At 38.6% G+C, this 20,639-nt stretch overlaps 1 protein-coding gene across 10 annotated transcripts in view; it reads right to left on the bottom strand.

Moving 5' to 3' along the window:
• Positions 1-230: 230 nt before the first annotated feature.
• The window catches only part of TRAF3 (TNF receptor associated factor 3), a 69,994-nt gene continuing 49,585 nt past the window's right edge, over positions 231-20,639 (bottom strand). For 8 of the 10 annotated variants that reach the window (XM_066188844.1, XM_066188843.1, XM_066188849.1 and 5 more), the window contains 4 exons: positions 18,857-18,949; positions 14,304-14,444; positions 9,219-9,393; positions 231-8,041 (listed from right to left, as the gene is read on the bottom strand). In XM_066188844.1, coding sequence (XP_066044941.1) covers positions 7,470-8,041; positions 9,219-9,393; positions 14,304-14,444; positions 18,857-18,949 — 981 coding nt within the window. In that variant the 3' untranslated portion in view covers positions 231-7,469. The remainder of the gene's footprint in view (positions 8,042-9,218; positions 9,394-14,303; positions 14,445-18,856; positions 18,950-20,639) is intronic. The other 2 variants (XM_066188852.1, XM_066188853.1) reach the window with 1 other exon arrangement.

Raw genomic sequence — 20,639 nt, 5'->3', positions numbered from 1 at the left:
AACACCATCGTCTGGTTTATTCCAGCAGAGTCAGCACATGGAAAATAGGACTCTGACAGAAGTTATGGCAAGTTACCTGTGCAGAGGATGGGAAATGCCACAGTAAAGCTCTATCGGGTGCGTGAGCCCAAAGCACAGAACAGCCAACATGCAGCGGGCTCACAGAGCAGGAAGGATGCACCCTGGCCATCTGCAAGTGAATGGCAGTCATTCAAATTCAACACACCAGGTTTTTTTAAAAAATATGATTTCCTACTTATTTATTTTTCCTTTAATAACACAGTTTAGCATTTCAGAGTTCAGCATTCTACACTCTTACACACTGTCCTTGTTTATTAGCATTTAAACACAAAAAGACATAGCAAGACCTCCAAACACAAATAAATACAAAAAACACAATATACAGTAAACTGAAATACAACATATAATAATGCTATTGGGAAATTAAGACATGTTGCTAATTCCTTTTTTATTATTATTTTAACAACATGGTTATTGCTGAGCAATAAATTATACATTTTAAAATTGTTTTTCCCCCTAAAAGAAAAGGACGAGAACCACTGGTTACCAGATCACTTGCACTGTATCCTTACAGCTATTGATAATTAAGACAGGCAGAATATACACAATCAAATGAGGCTGGCCTTCTTTGGTCTTTGTTTTTGATCATAAAACTGAACACAAGTGTACCGTTCACTGAAGAGTATGAGATTAAAGAAATGGATACACAAGTTTCAAACACATTAATTTGTACATTAGTCTCAATCACTGATGTCTTTTCCATAGATAGTTCTCACAGAATTTCTTGGAAACAAATGTAAGCTTTAGTTTTCCCGATTATTATGTTGTTCCATGCATCTTAAAAGGTTATCCTACTTGTCTAAGAGAAATGGACCTACATTTAGCCCATCATCTCCTAATGGGGTATTTTTCACAGGTCTCTAGTCACCACTAATTCATTGGAGTTTTATACCTTGTAGAAAAAATCCTGAACTTCCCCATTTTTTTTCTAGAAAACCGAAAAAAAAAAAAAAGTATCAACCAAACAACAGCTATACGAAAAACAAAACAGGTGGATTACACGATGCATCAGCAACGATGGAAGCTTGTACCTTCCCATTCCACAAGTACAGATTACACAACTCTCTGCCAGTGATGCAGGTCATAGTTGGAAGATGTGTCCTTTCAGGTGCGAGCTATATTCAAATACAAAGCTCGGAACACTATGCAAGAAAATGACCTTTACGAATGATAATGCTGGTTTATCTCAGTAACCCTTAGACAGAGTCAAATTTTATCACTACGCATCGCACTGCCAGCAATGGAGCGTGTGAACACCGGCATCGCTAAGAAGTTAAAAAGTCCTTGCAGAACTGGCAACCAAATTAAAAGCTTAGTTCCAAAGGACCGAAAACACAAACACCACATAGAGACAACAAACCCTTCCCTGAATGGGTAGGTTAGTAAGCCACAGAGTTGGGATCCAGATTTGAATTCCACATCAAGTCTGGGATGTTTGAATCCAGGGTTTTGGTTCTGGTGCTTCTCTGTGAAATTCAGAACTTACTTGAACCCTAAGGAACTAATCCTAACTTGGAGGGAAAATAATGAAAAAAACACAGCCTATTATCTACACTGACATCATGAAATGGAAGACAGAAGCTGCAGTCTTGACCATATATTAGAAGAGAAACAGGAATAGTCAGATCCCTTATGTGTTGTATAACTCTACTCTTCTAAATCTTAAGAGGATGTCCCTGAATCAGCCGTCCAAAGTTTTCCACAGCCTCCCAATCTGGTGCTTCTCTGCAAAGGCCTGGATCAAGAGGCAAGAAAGAACAATTCAGCCCTCCAGATTTTGGTTTACAGAAAAAGGGAGAAAGCCTCACAAGAAAGAAATGATCAGTCACACTGACTGGTAGAACAAAGATGAACCCACTTCACTGTACAATGGTATTCTCCCTCCTTAGTTAAGAGGAGCATCAAACGAGACTGGTTTTGTTGGATGATTCTGAACAAACAGAGCAGGACACAGTTTGCTGCTGTTACTCACACTGACATGCTGTGCTGGCCTTTGCGCCGCACGTCTGGGCCACCACGTGTGTACAACCCCAAATCACGACAGCTTATATGTTTAATTCTAGCCCTTACTGTCCTGATGTGGGTCTTCAAGGTATGTCAACTTATTTTCCAGTTCCTTTCAGGGACAAATGTATTAAAAGAGCAAAACCTCATGATTCAGAGATAACGCTAGGGAACTGGAACCTCTCATCCAGTCCCAGCTCCAGGAGATTCTTTTTGTGACTCTGGGCAAATCACTCCGCATCTCATCCTTGATTTCCTTGTTCCAAAAAAGAGAAACAGCACTTGCTATACACTGTGCACAGTATTTAAAACTATTCTCAGATTAAACTGTCAAACCAATCATTTTTATTGCAGTAGCTTTGACTTCTAGGTCAACCAGAATATCAAGGTACTGACTGAACAGGAGAGGAATTTCAGGGAAGAGGTCCAGATGCCTTTTATCATTTTTTGTTCCAAATTAAGAGGAAATAATTTGCAATTAAAAAGTTGCCCATCACTATAGTTGTTTAAAATACAGGAATCTCCAAATTAGCAGAGCATGAGGAAGAACATATGTCCTAAATCACAATTCAAAGTCTTAGAAAAAGCTAAACTAAGTGTTTGCTACATACAGGTCTTCAAACCTGAAAGATATGAACCAAAATTTGCCCTTAGCCAAGATCCTCCCTTAGCAGCAGCAAGTTATATTTGCACCAACTGACGAAGTATAACTTGGAGGAAAGGGTTTTGTTTCATCACTTCTACATGAAGAAAAGACTTTGCATATTTATGTGCATGCATGTCTGTGTGTATATGTATGTACCTACACACATACAAGTAATTTACAGAGCAAAATCTAAGAGATTAGGTATGCAACCCAAGAATTTCCCCCCCTCACCTATTTGTATATTTGCATAGTTAAATCATATCAAAGGCATCAATACTGCAGTCACGTATTTCACTCTTCTGCAGTGCAGGCAACTTTCCTTGTCACTCCCCACATGCTTCTCTGTCTTGGACCAAAGAGCACCAGTGTTTAAAAAACTAAACAAAATATCAACAGATACCCTGCACTGTTGGTGAAATGCCTATCCCAGGTGATGGAATACGGGTACAAATAGGTGGTAGCCTTTAAACTCCATCTCAGCAAGCCAAAATCACAGCAAGCTGAGGAAACAGAAGCAATACAATCACAACCTAACATTCATGGGTTCAACACTTAAATCCCAGCTAACACAAATCCCTATTACCTTTGCATTTGAGAAATTCACCAGGCACAGAAACAGGCACATTACTTCATCTTTCCTTTTCCAAGTAGAAAATGCCACAAGAAAAGGAAATAAACTGCATTTCTTTTTTTTTTCATATTTTTAAAAATCTAGCGTGTTTTTTTCCATCAGAAGTACACCACCCACCATTCCCTTTTCCTATTGCACATTCTCTTTGTGAAGAACATTTACAGTACAAGGCTGAAATCAACATTGCATATTGTAAGTCAGCAGTTGAAGGTGTACCGTGTAGACAGTAACTGAAACAAGACCCCAATTAATTAGCTCAGAGAAGCAATGCAGACATGGTCATGCATCATAATTGCAGGTCGGTCTTCTTTAAACACCCAAATAGTTTCATCCTGTTTAGGATTCAAGGCTAGGCAACAGGTGCACTCATTCTGTGCTGAGGAGCGTACACAAAGGGCAACATCCAGACTGTCACACACTGGAATCTCCCCAGAGGAAGCTGGAAACAGAAGAGGTTTGTACATAACTTGGAGCGTCACCGTGAAGAAAGAACACCAGCAAGAGACTTCAGTTGTGTGCTGCTAAGAATTACTAAGTAGAGGACATTATGGTTCCACTGAACAAATTCTGTTCAAAGTAATGCAAATACTCTGGGTCTCCCTTGCAATAATGGCACCCCCGCCCAGGAGTTTGCCTGGATTCAAGAGTATACATGGGGGCAGGGTGTTGTCCCATGAATCACTTTAAACAGACAGTCCCTAGAAAACTTTGGATACCTCAGTCAGGAACAAAGAGAAAAAGGATAAAGGGCATTTCAGCGATGAGAGAAACAGTTAAATAACTTAAGTGTCGAGTAAAGCACCAGGTATCTTTTCCTTTCAATTTAGAGAATATACAGTGGCCTTGTTTTCACAAAATGCTACATACTCCTTGCTGGAAAGCAGAGGAAACTGATTTCTATGTACACAGTAAGAACTCTACAGAGACAGCCCTGTGAGCTCTGCGGAGAAAGGGGTGTTACAGTCAAGGCTTCAGGTATTCCACAGCAGGCGGTGTCTACATTTGTGTAGCAAGATCCTGGATTTCACAGTACGCAGGGTTGGCAAACTGGAAATTCTCTGGCAGCTTCATGTAGTTTTAAAAAATAAGTGCAGTAGGCCTCCATTTTATTAACTGTGATAAAAAGCACATATGCAAAAATATTTTTATATCGATAGCACATTACTGCATTATAAAAGCTGCCCAAGTGAAGCTGAAGATTCTGGCAGCTGGTGCTTTTGGCACTTGGGAGATGTGGAAAGCAGCATAGAGATCTGTGAAATACAACAGTGACTGATGTTTCTGCTACAGTGATCGGCATTTAGATAGTTAGCAGTGTTCATATTTAAACTTCTCTGTGAAGTTTCTGAGTCAATATCCCACCAAGACGAGATATTCAGATCTCTTAAAGCTACTAGTTTAGGCTGTGTGCAGACTCAGGAAGACTTCCCTATTGGTTTACACATTTGCATGTTTCAAAGTCCTCTTTCAATCACCAAGGCTGGAAATGCTTTTTTTTTTTTTTTCCTTCCCTCCTCTTTTAAAGAGCTTGGATTTAGAAGCGCAATTCTGTCACAGAAGTTGGAAACTGTAGTCACAAATCTGCAGAATATGCTGGGCCTTGCTTACACTAGAAATCTCCTCCAAGTCCCAGATTGAAACAGGATATAAACTGCTTTGAGATGGCCAAACGGTTTCATTAATTTTACAAGACATGCATTAGCAATGGGAGGAGAGTCCTTTGGACATTTCCACTTGGGAATCCTGTTTTCAGTAAAATTCTGTGATGCACAAACACAAAAGCTCAGCTGCCTACATTCACAATTATTAAAATGACACAAGTTGAGCGAACCTTCGCCCTAAAGCGTAAGTGATGGGTTTACTTATGCAGCCTGCATAAAACTGCAAGTGCCATACAATTATATCTAGAGATATAGATGCAGGTATATCTGTAGATATTTATCTCTTGTGCAGAACATCCTCCTTCCGTGCTAGGAATTAAATGCTAACACGTGCCTCCATATTTGAGCTTGCACCTGTTGACAGCCACGTACCACAGAGGGAGTACAGTACCCGGACAATGGAAGGCAAGAAAAGGAAGACAAGTTGCTGCTGACGGTCAGGACAGTCAGCAGCAGGCAGTATTCTAGCAGGTGCCTGGAAAACCCATGAAGACCACTTAGCATGCATTGTATATCCATAAATACTTCTTGCAGGCACTGTGTGTGAAGGCACAGCCAAAAAAGACAACGGCAAAGACAAGCTGAAATACAAAGGCATGAATTCAACTGCACCTTAGACAAAAATTGTGACTATGCCTCAAAAAAGCAGAAAACCGATACAGCCTGACATTAAAGGCTGAGATGCAATAGTTTTTTTTCAAGCCCATGGAGGCTGAAGACACAGTGGTGCAAGCCTGCTCTGCTTAAGCAGGATTTTAAAGAACACCACAGTCAGGCTGTGTCTCTGGACTTGCTTGTCACAGACTATTAAATAGAAGCAGATGAACACAGCAGGTTGCAATCAGCATGTTTCAGGGCTAGCAAATGCTTTCCACTACAGTTCAGGCTGCTGCAAGAAAGAAGCCCATGCATTCCCCATTAGGATGCTTGTCTGCTATGAGAAGCTGCCACGAGCATCCATATTCACAGCCCCAGAGTTCTCAGATGGATTCGTTTCAAGTGATGCCACCTTACAGCCACAGGCATTAGAGGAAAAATGTCGCCTGCCTTCACAGTGGCCATGGAGACTGTCTAGTCCAAGCTCCATAGGAGCACTGAGCATAACGTTTTGGCACCTCAGTAAGGTGGATTCCTCCATGGCCAGGTCAGAGAAGCTGCAGAAGCCAAAGGAGAGGGCTTTTGCTTCTGTTTCATACATTGCAAGGTACCTAAGGGCTCTGAAGACAAGGCTAAACATTATGCCTGAAGTCCAATTAAACTACCATTTCAGATATCAGAATTAATCTGAATAAAAAGCTATGGTTTATAAGCAGCACAGCACATCTAAGGCACATGTATGCATGCAAGCCACCATCACTGTATTAAGACATTGCTGGTTTGTCTTGAAGCAATGGCTGCTAGTACAGAACAAACATAGAGGCTTTTTTTCAGCACTAATCCTCCTCCCCAATACTGAAAATACTATATACTGCTGACAGCATAATGTGCAACATATATAGCTTGATTGGAAAGCATGGGGCAGAACTTTAAAAAATGTACAGGATTCCGTTTAGAACTCCAAAGTTCAACAAATGCCCTATTTTAGGGTGAAAACAATTATAAATCTGATAATGATGCACAGCATCCATGAGTGATTTTTCCTTAATTTTGAAATAGTGTCATTAACTACGACATATATTGTAGGTTTACATTTCTAAAGAGAAATAACAGAATTGAATAGTTTTTTTTTCCTATCACAAGTGATAACCAGTGTTTGATATCTTCTATTTTTTCTTCCAAGAAATATCAGTCTATCAACAGTTTTAAAATAAAATGTTTTCTTTAACAATAGAACTTTAAATAAAAATATGATTTTGATTCAGATACTTTTGAGAAGACATGGATACTTTTCCAAGATCTTCTGACAAAGTAATTATTAAAACAGAGACCAGATGAGGCCTTAAAAAGACAATATACTATATTTCAGACAAGATTGCACCTCAGGTTTTCAAAGAATATCATAACTGCAACATTACTTCATCTTCTTTTAACATGCTGACAATTTCCAGCTAGCCCACGTGTGAAGGGTTTTTCTTGTATTCTAGCTTAAAAGAAATAAAAGTCAGTAATTGATTCAGCACATACTGTATATGTCTTTTCACCTCCAATTGACTAGATCATTAATAAGTTAAAAAAAATCCTCTCTGACCATAATCACTATCCTGATGAGGGATAAGTGATTCTTCAGAGCTCAAGTGTTGCTAGTTCTAGTAAAAAATATACCATGGTATGATTTCTTAATGTGTTGCTACTTTCGCAATTGGACCCTATGCAGTTATGCCTTCAAACTCTTCCATCTGTTCCACAAGGTGGTTCTGTGAGCTTTGGGACCTCTGATTGAAGACAAACTGATACAAAACCCCCAAACGGAGTTGCCTTCTGTTTAATCCACCTCCCCCAGTGTATGTCAGGGGTCTGGTAGATCCGATGTATCCACTATGACTTTAATAAAAATAGTATCATCTTTAATATACGTTCCATTCTCTAGAACAGTTTGAGCCACAAAGACTGGGCAGCCAGATGCAATGTTCATTTCTCCAGTTGGCTTCTTGAAACTGCTGCTGTTTGGATCTGGCTTGAAAGCATCTCCCAAGTGGCGTCGAGACGGTCCCTGATCCATGAGCATGAGAGTCACTTTCTGTTTGAAGGGCCAAGGAAGCAAAGCATCGTATTCCCCACGCATTATGACAAAAAACAGAGACAAGTGCGTCCCCTTTCCCATGCCATCTCCGTTCAGGTAAACTCTGGCACACATCTTGTAGCCAAAGTATCCGGTATAAAAGGGTTGGCTGTACAAGGACAGAGTCTTCCCCATGACTGCTTCTTGCTTCCGACGTTTATAATCTCGGATTTTCCAGATCAGCACTCCGTTGTAACTCGCCGTTTCGAGAACCTGGAAGCGGAGGTCCATGTCAGCCAGCCGAATGTCGTGGACGCTCAGCATCTGATCGTGCCTGCTCAGCTGGGTCTCCAGCAGGCCTGCCAGGAACAGAAAGGATGGGGGTGAGAAACCTGCTGGTTGCTAAAGACTGTAAAAATGGAAATGCTCCCCTCCTCGAGAACTTAAGTGCATTTGGCCACTGACAAAGCAATTTCTGCAGGCCCTGATTTGCTGGCTGGTATCTAGATTAGCTGGAATTTTTACAAATGTGGGTGTTAATTGCACATGCAGTGAAAGTCAAATATTCAAATCATCTAACAGATTTTTCCTGGTCACTAAACAGTATAACTAGAGGCTTTCATTTTTTGAAAGGACACTTGGTAGCATTACCTGCGGATTGCTATTTAGCAGGTAAGACTTGGAAGCAGTTACACATCCTATGCAATCCCTGTGAAATTCAGAAGTATTCCTGATCACTCAAAACATTCTTTTTAGACACTATTTGTCTCAGAAGCACAGTGCTGTTACAATGTGTACAGTTCTTCATAAAAAACAAAAATAAAAAAATCAAGCTTAGATCTTGTATTATATGGTCATTTATTTAGTTTGGAGGGAGGGCTATGTTTTCTGTGTCCCCTTTCCCTTTCATGTTACTCTTGTTTCGTTACTGGCAAAACTGGCCAACACACAATACTGAGAAGCAGAGGAATTCATAAGGCAGATTTATCTTCTATAGGTCTATTTAAATGTTTTTTGTCACAATCATTTAAATGTTTGCATATGATCTACACTGTCCTGCTGAATTCCAATCTTTATTCAGAAGCACAATAACCTTATTCTTAAGCAGATCTCAGTTTTCTTGGGATCAAATACACCTGTCCAACAGAATCAGGATGGGTGGTTTCAGGTAGATAACCATACTGATCCATTCACAGGGGAGGAGAGTAGTAAAAGATGTCAATATACCAAGACTATATTTGAAGAAGTTGCAGAAATCTATTAGCTATCAAAGATCAATTGAGAAACTGCTTATAATGAGCTAACAATTCAATCAAGACAACAGTCAATAAAACAAAACAGAAGACAAGAATTAAGCCCAAGAAAAAGCACAGAAGCAATGGCACACCATCAACAAATGAAACACACCATCTCCTGCTCAAAAATCAGAAGAATCAGCATTATTGATGTTTCCATACAAAAGTCACAATGGGAGTGCTGCTCAAGGGACACCGTTTTCCTCTCAACAGCACCTCAGCCCGTTGTGCTTACACTCACTTGTATTCCGAGCTCCTTGCCCTGCAGTTTTATCAACACTTTCCAGCTCAGTCACTCTGTTCTGGAGGGATTCCACACTGCTCTTCATGCTGTCAGCCTCCTCCCAGTTCTGTCGGAAGGGACGGATTTCTTTGTCCAGTTCTTTGAGTTTCTCTGCTTGACTGTCTATCACTCGCTTTATAAAATAATAGCATATGAGTTAAAATAACACAAAGACATTCATTTATGCAAATTAGACAAAGATTATATGTTGGTAATAAGACTGAATTCCAATATAAACAAGTTTTGCTTATGTCTAGTATTTTAATAACACAAACATTGCAAATTTAAAGGAATATCCCAAGTATTTATGAAACACTTAAACAATATTTAGTGCTGCATAGGTAGAGCACTATCAGAATTAGCAATAGCCTTGTTTCAAAAAAAGGAACTTGTTAGTGTGTACCTCTTGTCTAAGGTAGTTTGATTTTTTTTCTTAATACCTTTTAATGTAAGAACAGTTTTCTGAATGTCTCTATATTGGTATTATGGGCTGATACTCGTTGGGTTTCATGTGATAGTACTTAAGCACCAAAGTATGGGCACAACTTCCTGTGGTGTGGATCAAACGGCTGCCCACATGCACAGGTTTATATTGGTTTACAGCAAAATAACTTATGCCTCCAGGAAAACATCATTATTCTTGCACACATGGAAAACGAGTACACACATGTGCAAGCTCCCAGCTTACATAAATCAGTCATCAAAGTCTAAGTTACTATCTGCCCATAACTATATCAGAAGCCCTCAAAAATTAAAGCAAAATGACCACTTCTGTCCTCTTAAGTACCTTTAAAATTCCCACTCTTACTTCCCAAATTCAATAACCCATGCATTTTGAAGGTATTTTCTGTTGAGTCTTTATAAGAACACAAAGCAAAAAATAGCCCAGCTTCTTTTGGAAAGGCATGAAATGTAACACTCAAGAAAGAAATAGACAGAAAGGCCAGTATTCTCTGAAAGAGGGACATTGCAAGCACCTTAGTATATTACAAATATAAAGAACATATTTCCCAGTCTACCTCAAATCTGATACAAGAAATACACAGCACTTCACATTATCACAGCTAATTTGGACTAGCAGGAATTTTAGCCAGAACCCTATAATCAGTTGTGAAGTTCATTTGAGAACAAAAATATCTGAGAGAAGAAACTACTTTTGCTACCACCTACAGTTAAATTCCAAATCTAGCTTTATAGTTTATTATCATATAGAGCCAACAAATGGAAAAATGACTTTTCATTTCTTCACAAAAACGAAGTGGCACTTGAGTAGAAAACAAGAAAATAAATTTATTTTGCATTTGCCTTCTGGTATGACATGTAGATTCAGTGCTCCCCACTGATGGGGAAAACCCTTCTGCCTCATGCAACCTCCATTTCCCCTTTGAGCCATTTGCTTTTAATCACGTGGTTTCAGTTATACTGAAAGTCTGTAACCATTAATTGAAGGTTGTCAATTTGATGAGCCGGCTAGCAAAATCAGGTTCTAGGAGTCTTATTTTTTGTCTCAAAACCACCAAGCAATCTCACATATTTCAGGATTAACTCTTTATTTCTATGCTCATGTTTTAAAACAAGTTATGTATCTCTCACTTCCAGAATGAGGGCTTTGTGAAGGAAAGCTGTGCACTGAATCGTAAATGCCAGGGGATGGGCCCAGTAAATAAATGAAGCAGTTTGCCTGGACTTAGGAAACACCACCTACCAACACAGTCACACCCTCCCACGTGGGCTGATGGCAATCAGGCAACAGAGCAGGGAAGGGCTGTTAGCCATATATATAAGGAAACATACCACAGCACGGCCTGAATGCATGTTGTTGGAGCAGAACCAAAGCATTTGGCCACTAGTTCACATGCAAAAGCAACTCAAAATATGCCCAAGTCTGATCTTTTTCCTTTACTCATACCAAACATGAACTCTCCAAGGCAAGAACAGTAACATATTCTGTTCTTGTGCCTCATAGCTTGCACCTATTTGGACTAACACAGCATCAAACAAAATAAATGATCACATTTTTACATGAACTGGGCAAGTGCTAAAGATGCAGAAGAATTGTAAGCTATTCTTTTGGGAGAAGTTTACCCAAAGTTGTTACTAGGGACCCACTTCTCTCCATCAACCTGTGCAACATTCTACCTTTGTACATTCATAACCAATTCTGGTTTAGCTGCTTCTGCTTCACATTGCCAAATGTGTAGCATTTTTATCTACCCTACCTTGACATAAGAATTCAAGAGATATAAATTAATCAGAAATAAGACTTCTATTTAATTTTTAAAAAGCAGTGGGATCTCTATCTTTTTAGCCTACAGGGAGTCAACCTCCCTCCTGCTGGGAGATACTGATGTACTAAATCTGAATTTAATGCAGCAGTAGAGATTTTCACTCTAATTATTCCATTAGAAAGCACACAGATGTCTCACACTGTACTCATAAATTTTCAAGTAGACATCAATTTTCTGCATTCACTTTTTATTCTAGCAACTGACCTCTCTGGATCATTAATCCTCAGTTATGTGCTTGGCAAACCATTGTGAGCTCCTTTTGATGTTGATTTTCATATAGGGTTCTGTTTAGTATTTCTAACAACTTCCAAAATTTTAGCACTATACTTACTAAAAGAATTTCAGAAAATGTCACGAGGAACTGAAGAGCTGTAATGACCTTTCCACTGCAACTGATAGGGCGAAACTGAAAAGCTGAAGAACAGACTAGAAAAAGTACTGCTTGACTTGGAAAAGAAATCACGTGTCCTCCTCTGAAGGAACATATTACTCATCAAATCATTTTATGTTCATGAGGCTGCTATTCCTTTTGTCCCTCAGTACCTCACGTCCCCACTCCGATTACAATGGGATTACTCACATGCTTCCATTTCCATATGAAAGACTGGACACTGCATGTGAAAGTTCCTCTCCACGTGACAGCAGCCAAAAAAAGTATCACACCCCCTTGGTAAAAACACTTTCCCTAGAGACCTATATATAGAAAACTCATCTGAAAACAAAACACCTCTAGGCTGAGGTTCCTGCCAGTAGCCAGCCTCCCCTGATGCATTTACACTGGTTGTGTCAGGTGCCTCACAGGGCAGATGATGCTCAGTGATGCTGCTGCCACTCCCCAGCCGAAGAAGGTCACCTGACAGCCAATACTGGAACTGTACCAGACATCAATAGCATTTGTGGGTCTTGGGGGACTAAGCAAATACCCCTTGCCCAGACCTGAACTGGGCAGTGCAGTATCTGTGGCTCCCATGTAACCACGGCTGCTCAACACAACTCAGGCAAAGAATGGCTCACAAAAGGTAACTAATTCCTTCCACTCCTGGTGGGCAACAGAAGGAGGCTGATCATGTTGTCCAGGAAAAAACCAAACTGAGGTGTGTTTCCAGGACACCCTTAACAATCAGACTGAAGCAGCAAATTCCGCTAAGTGGAAGGGATCCAGTTGAAATAGCTTTGAAATACAGCTTGGCTTAAAATAACTAAATTGAAATAGCTGGCAAGAGGAAGTAAAGAGCAGGAGGGAAAAAAAAAAACAAGGAAAAAAAAAAAAGAAAAAAAGAAAAAAAAAAAGAGCAAAACATTTTCTCCAGTACTTATTACCACCACAAAGCCACCTGTTGGAATCTGCTGCTTTGTAGAGGTTTGGGGTTTTCTTTTTCCCTAAACCAACCATTTGAAAATTGATTTTGCTAACACTTACAGCTCGAGGGAAAAGATATTGCAATCTGTCATTTAAGACAATAATGAAAAACTCTGCTCTATGGTTTTTCCATTTGCACTCTCATTGCTGGCCATTGAGACAGCATGTGTAAGAACTCCAGGCTTACAAATTAACTTACCTCCTGGTAGATTCAATCAGCAATATCAGTACATACAAGGATTAGCTCCCCAGTGTCAGAATGCAATATTGCAAGCAGGCAGCCATATCCCAGACTATCATCAGACAAGTAATAAGGACTAAGGCAGGCTGAGCTGGTTACTAAGTGGGCAGGCCATGGAAAGAAATTACTGCTATAAGGAAAAATGTTGCAGTTGCCAATCTTGAAGGTTTCCTTACAAACCATCATCCAGGGTCTCCATGCTCTGAACTCCTGAATGTGTTTTAGCCACACTGGTTTGAATACCTTTATCTTTTTCGAGTTATCAACATTCGCAGTTTATATGTGAAGCAAATATTAAGTGAAAAAGATAATTTTATTTACATTCCTTTAAGGTGGGTGCTACAACAAGTATCTGATATTCTAGCAGCAAACATACTACATTAATGTGCAAATGATACCTCCACAATTGCTTGCTAAATATCTCCTGAGGTTTCCCTAATTGTGGTTAGTATCATGCAAGCTAATAAAAATTCCCAGCACCCACATTCCAAGTCATCTCTGAATACAGAGCAAGGAATTTCAGCTTGGGCTAACCACCATGCCAGGGCATCCAGAGGATTTCTAGTTTCATGATGGCTTGTGGCCAGGTCATTCGAAACACAGATCATGAAAATCAGACCTATGAGCAAAGGAATAGCTAGATAAATTTTCCTCAGAAGGACAACAGAAATGTGGATTTTTTAGAAGTGTATATAAAGGCATTATGCTATGCTTGAATTAAATCCATATCAGACTGATCTCACTCATGATTCATATTTTTTTTTAAATACCAGCAAGTAGAAAAGAAATATACATAATACTTGACAATTTTAAGGTGTAATCTTACCCTTCAGTGGGACTTAAGTAGTTTCTTTAATTAAAAGAAAAAAAAAGATTATTCTTCATATAAGATTTCTATTATGTTTTCAATCTTTTCCCTTTTAAAAGTTTTTTTGTTTGTTTGTTTTAACATAGGCTAGGCAATTGCAGTGTTTAAGTGAAGTATCTTAACCCGTTAAACAACAAACAGACGAAAAAAAAATTTGAATGGCTCTCTAATAATGTAAAATCTCTCCCCCCCTTTTTAATTAGTCCACCTCACTTCACACGTGTAAAGGCACAGAACAGAAGCTATTAGCATTTCTTCTTTAATGGGGAAATTCTGTATTTCTTACCTGTAAATGAAGTATTTTAGATTCATTATTCCGCAGCATTTCCTTCTGTCTTTCAATTTCTATTTCAAAGCTACAAATCTGATTATGTAATGTTTGTATACTCTTGTTCTTTTCCAAACTTTCATTCTGGAGCAAGGCCACCTGGAAAAAATTCTACAATTACTCCTGCCAAAGTTTATTAAAATACCTATAACTTTGTTAGTTTAAAACTATCTTAAACACATGAAAGGGATAAGATCCTAATAAAATCTCGCTCCACGTCTTGCAAATAAACAAATAAATAAAACCCAACCTTCTGATAGCTATTTGCACTTCCAGTGTATGGCATTAGGATAACTTTGGCTTAAGAAAGTGCAGATGGGACACAAAACCAGCAAAGAACTTGTGTCTAAACATAACATTTTCTTTATTCACTCGTTTAAGGGCTTGGTTTCCTGGTTTCCACCAACTGACTTGGGAGTTGCTTGGAGTTTGGAAGAAACAACCTCATTCACTCTAAATTGGTGTTCAGAACTTGAGCCCTGCACAGAATGGACACCAGAGACAAGCTGAGCTGGTAGGGTCAGGGAACAGTAATGTTCTTCACCTACTCCAATCTGTCCTGATCTATAGCAAATGTAAGGAAAAACATCTGCATGGGATTGACTTGACTCAAAAGAATGTGATGGTGATGAAAACTCTTGAAATGAGTGAATACAGAAGGGATCCATGCATTTGAAGGATAATCCAATGGTGCCTACTAGTAGAAAAGACCAAAGAACTACAGACTGTGAATTATATTCTCCCTCTGTACTGATATTTTATTAATTTATTCATTAGTGACTCATGTTGTTTTTAAAACATGAGCCTTGTTAAAAGAATATCATATTATATATCTCCTTGGGGATGAAAGTAATACAGCAAATATTTTCTGTCACACTGCTCAGTGCTTGTTCATTAATGTGGTTTGGAGAAGGGGGCTGCTTGGCGGTGCATTGTTTTGAGAAACGTAGTTTTTCCCCAGGCAAGATCACTCAGCAGCAAAAACGTAGAAAACAAACACCCGGCACAAGATGATGTTTGGACATGCCCTGACTATTCCACAGATAGATCTTTATATGGATATGACACAGCACCATTGCAGGCCCAAAAAAATCTTGAAAAATGTTTCACATCCACACCAATTACTTGGATGCTTCACATTCTCAAAAAATCTACTCCCCGGCCTCTATTACAGGTGCTAGTTTGAGGTTAAGCCATCTTCACCTCTTGATGTGGGTGCCACTGCAGAATTCCATTCCCCTAACTGCCCTCTAATCAGACACCATCACCAAATCCCTTATGTGTCACTGCATTCCTAGCAGAACCTAGCCTGTTTGAAAAGGTATTTGATCTCAAATCTCTGAACCAGCCTAAACTAGACAAAGGACTGTCAAAGTCCACAAGCATTCAGCAAGTTCATTAGACAGGGGCCTAAAAATACAGAGATACCATAATATTTGTGTGGGTATCTACTTTTCAAATAGTACTGTACAGTATGTGTGCATATACACACATAAGTTGGCTCTGCACTTTATGCATGGAAAAAATGGCAAAAGAAACTAACAAAAATGAGACAAAGCTAAGTTTGTCGGTGCAGAGAGAGAAGCAATATTGAGGCTGAAGGAATGCACACCTAGGTACTAGAAAAAAATTTCAAGAACAAACTTAAATTTAAACCAGTATCTCTGCCTCCCAGATATTTAAGATCTGCTGGGTGGATGCTTCATTTTCTTGCATCCTCCATTTCCTTAACGAATCAGAGTTCTTTAGTTAATTGTGATCTTTACATTTCCCTTTTCTCACTGTTTCCTTCCCAGGCCTCCCAAGGCAGTTATGCTCTTGGTCACCAAGTATTGCATTTCCATTTTTGCACAAGTTATATAACATGGGCCTGTCTTGTACTGAGATTTTCCAAGCAGCTTTACAGAATACAAGAAAAGTAGAATTATGTCCTGCAGTCCTTATCATACAGAACTGTCATTGCTAAGTCAGCAATTGTAGTTTGGCTGTGATTTGTGAATAATAATAATAAAAAAATTAACACTAATAGTTTTCCAACTAAGTCTTCCCAGCGCAAGTCTTCAGAACTTCAGTTTAAAAAAGGGTAAAGGATACTCAGCATCTGATTACAAATTGCATCAGCTTCCTTTACTTAGCTGGCATATTTGAAATATTCCTAGGAAAAAGCATGCTCTTATTCGGTAACTTTGCAAATTAAGCCGTTGCTTGTTGTTACTTACTGAAAAAGAATGGAAAAAGCCTTATGCCACAACAAACTGTATTCAAACAGGTGTCATATTTAAGTCTCAGATTAAAAAAGAAAAAACAGTTTATACCAGTTTTCTGTAAGAATGTGATGACGCCACAAAATTATGTTCAACTGATTATATCCAACATTACAAAACTGTGGGAGCTCAGTCGGCAATTCTATGCCATCACAGCAGGAAAAAAGCACTGAATTTTAATTCCCCCCACAAAATTCTGATTCAGGATTTCACATCTGACCTTCTCTTACTACTCTTTGCCACCAGCACCATTCAATACCAAACTCCTAGCCTAGCACAAGCTTTGCAGCTCTGAAAACTTCCAGTCTGCCTACTCCACATGCACTGTTAAAGAATGTGGTGACTGGGAGAAAACAACTTCTCCTTTCCCCTCCAGACATACCACAGAGAGAACCCCAAATGAAACCTTGACCCTATACAAACTAGGAAGACTTCCACTGACTTCAGCAAGGCTAAGATTTCTGAGATACCCATCAATCAGCCAAGTTGGCTTTGCACTGTTGCTCTTCATTGCATTCATTAACTTCTTCCTCAAAGAAGAGCACAGCCATAAAGTTACAAATCATTTTGTAACCCTTCCCTAAAATAAAGCCACTGACATATGACATGTGGTTAGCTATTCTGGTAACTTGGCACTGGCTTGGGATTTCCAGTGATTCAACTCTTTATTATGAATAGGAAGAAGTCTACAAAGCAGGAAGTAAAAAGAAAAAAAATGGACATACGATGATAAGCAGTTATGTCCTAAATGAAAGTTGAAACAAGAATTGAACATAAAACAGTAGTAACATGTATAGTCTCTAAGGTCTGTAAAAGACAAACATAGAACCACCGGGCTTTTTTTAAATGACGAAGCACCTCTCAGGACACTGACAAAAGGCAGAACATGATCTATTCTGCAAGTCACAGGGAACGTGGGTTTTTTCCTATGATGTGAAATAAATTGTGTAGTTTTAATCAGACTAATGAAAAACGAACTAAGGATATGAATCTGTACCTCTCAAAACCGAAAAATGCAAAGTTCCTACACTGACAAAGTTTCATAATGCAAAAGCAAACTTAAGTAATGTTATGGATCGTCAAACTAAGACCTTCCTACACATGTAGAAAAATTCTGTCTAAAAAACCTGTATTAGACCTCTCCCAGGTTCAATGGCTTCAAGTTCAAAACCAAGTAGTTCAGGAACAAACATGCTGGGGGCAAAAAACACATTACACTGTTCCAGCTGATGTCTGCTTCCTGCAGCTGCATGACCTTGCTGGAGACCCAGGCAGAAGAGATCTCTGTAGGCCAAGAAGGGAATGTGCTTTCTAGACAGAGTTTGCTGAACTCTGGCTTGTGATCTGCTCTGAGATGACAGAAATCACATCCTAAGTGCCACTGAGCTTACACTGGACTTGCTACTTGTGAACTCATTTGAGAAAAGTCCCAAGGGGCTCCTGACTCTTGTGCCTGCATTTGTAGAATACTTTGGTAATTCTGGGATCTTCTTTCCCCTAAAAATACAGAAACATCAGCTTGATGTCCATGAAAGATTTTTTCAAAAGGATTTAAGAAAACAGTAATTTGTCCTGAAGTTTTGTATTTTTTAAATCATAAATCAAAGCCTTGAATTTTATTCGCAGAACACGTGGTTAAGTCACTCAAGTTTATTCACAAGACCACAGCTGACACAACTCCCAGCATCTCCCAAATCCCAAACAATTTAAAATCTGGAGTCCCAAGGAAACACTGCAACATGAACTTCGTGCTGGTCTAGCACTAAAGCAGATATCATCATGCCCATGTGTTACAGTATATTTAATTTAATTAACCTGTGCAGGTCTTTAAGTTAGGAGAGTAAGAACAAAAGTAAATAAATAACCAGTTTATTACACACTTCTGAAATTATGTCAGGAAAAATGATGAGGTAGCAAAGATACAGTTCATAGTGCTGCCATGGCTTTCTGAACTCTGTTCTCTAAGAAGGCAGCTCAGAGAGGAACTGTTTATCTGTGTGAAGAAAGTGTTTTAATTAAGTTATCAATGAGGAAAATTGTCCATGGAGTTGCGAAGCCAAGTTTCTCACAGCATTTTATTATATAACCAAGATACAAAGATATGCTAAATGGCTTGATAGCTTTTGAAGCCTACTAGTGCTTTAGCTGTAATGTTGAACAGCTGTGAAACAGGGAAAAGTGCTTCTTCCAGTACTTTCATATGATTTAAAGAAGTCAATGAAAATTAGAAGTGAGTAGAAGATATACCTTATTTTCTAGAGCATTGCTCCACTCTTTCAATAAGTTAACATGCTGCACTGCTGAGCTGGCTTCATGTGCTTTAATTTGTTGGTTTGTTCCCTGTGACAACAAAGAATTTATACATTTTAGCCAATTCCACTTCTTTTAAACCTACAAAGAAAGAGTATATAAAGACATCGAACCAACACTACATATTTTGGTTCACAGGTGCTTGTTGCAGAACTGTAGAGAGGAGGGAAATCTACTTGAGAATTTACAAAAATCAGGAATACATTTAATATAGCAAGTGTTTTGTTTTATATAACTGCTATGTATCGTCATCCAGTGTGCTTGATAACTCAGAAACACTAAAGATGAACAAGATTTACAAAATGAATTGTATTTTAGAGTCTTTTGTGTAGCTTAGAACTAAACAAAGCACAATAAAACCCTTGAGTCATATAAAATCTGAAACTTCCAATTCCACTAACTGTAATTTAAAACTTCCATTCTATTTCATGAACAGCTTCATAAGCGCTACATTTTCCTTCAGTTGAATATTAAAGACAAATATTTAAGGTAAGTTTATCATCACTGGAAATTGCCAGCTTTATAACCTACACTGAGAGTTATGACAATGCCTATTTTGCCATGTTTAAGATGTTACCACGATTGTTCCATGATATTCAGATATGCTGCCTCTGCACAACCTATAAGTGCTGTTACAAATAACCACTATATAAAGAGTTTACAGAACACACATAGAATTATATACAGAGTACATAAGATGCAGACCACACCACTTACTTCATTTGTATCATGTTGCATTACACCTACTTCAGTAAGTGCTTTGCAATGCAGAGGATATTAGCTTTGTTGGTAGACAGTGCTGCAAAGCAACTGAAAGGGTTTCAATGATCCTCAAGGTATGTACTCTATATAAAGTACTAAAAATATATATGTGGATATATGTACATATATGCACACATATACATACATAAAATGAATGGCAATACGTACGACATAACAGTGGGGCAGGGTTACAGCATTGATCAGTTCTACCACTAAGAGCATTACTGCTAACACTTAAAAAGATGAATGCTCCTTATTTAAGAACCTGGAAATACCTGCAGGACATCATCTGTTGAGAAGTGCTGCTCCTTAGCAAGTCCTTGTCTCTTTAAATAGCCACGGGCTAACAAATGAATCATTGTATCAGATAAACACCATTTTTTCCTGTCAGCAGTTTCTGAAATGTCCTGACTAATATCTTCATTACATAAGCATCCAAATTCCCCAGGATTTATGGTAAGGGAAGCAGAATATTGAAAGAAACTGGAATAGTACTACTGAAACTAAACTCTGAGGTTTGCCTTTATTTTGTAAATATTGCAGGGATTGCCAGGATTAAAATCTGAAACTTTTTTTGAAAAATAAATTTCATGCTTTGATTATATACCTGTGTGCACACAGACATACTAATGCACATAAAAATACATGTTTTAAGTGTGCTAAGCTACGTGTAACCTCAACTAAAAATATTAAGAGACACAAATGAGAGAAAATATAAACATACTTAGTTCACGAAAATGTTTTCAGAGAAACAACTGAAGTTACTAGTCTATTTTCTGAAGAATTAAGGAGACTTTCCTCTTACCCTAAGTTAACAAGTTCTTCAAAGGTGTCATTTTCCTATTTCAACAAGATACACCTAATAACTGAACTCGCAAACCATTGCAGGAATGTGTGGGCTTTTCGTGTTTATTTTTAAAATGCAAAATCAAACATCTCCTGTATAATCACTTGGTGC

The sequence above is a fragment of the Chamaea fasciata genome, unplaced genomic scaffold (genome assembly GCF_029207755.1).
Source record: "Chamaea fasciata isolate MVZ Bird 193981 ecotype frontalis unplaced genomic scaffold, bChaFas1.0.hap1 SCAF_7, whole genome shotgun sequence".
Lineage (NCBI taxonomy): Eukaryota > Metazoa > Chordata > Aves > Passeriformes > Sylviidae > Chamaea > Chamaea fasciata.
The sequence above is the reverse complement of the archived record's forward strand: the minus strand, read 5'-3'. Positions and strand labels throughout refer to the sequence as shown.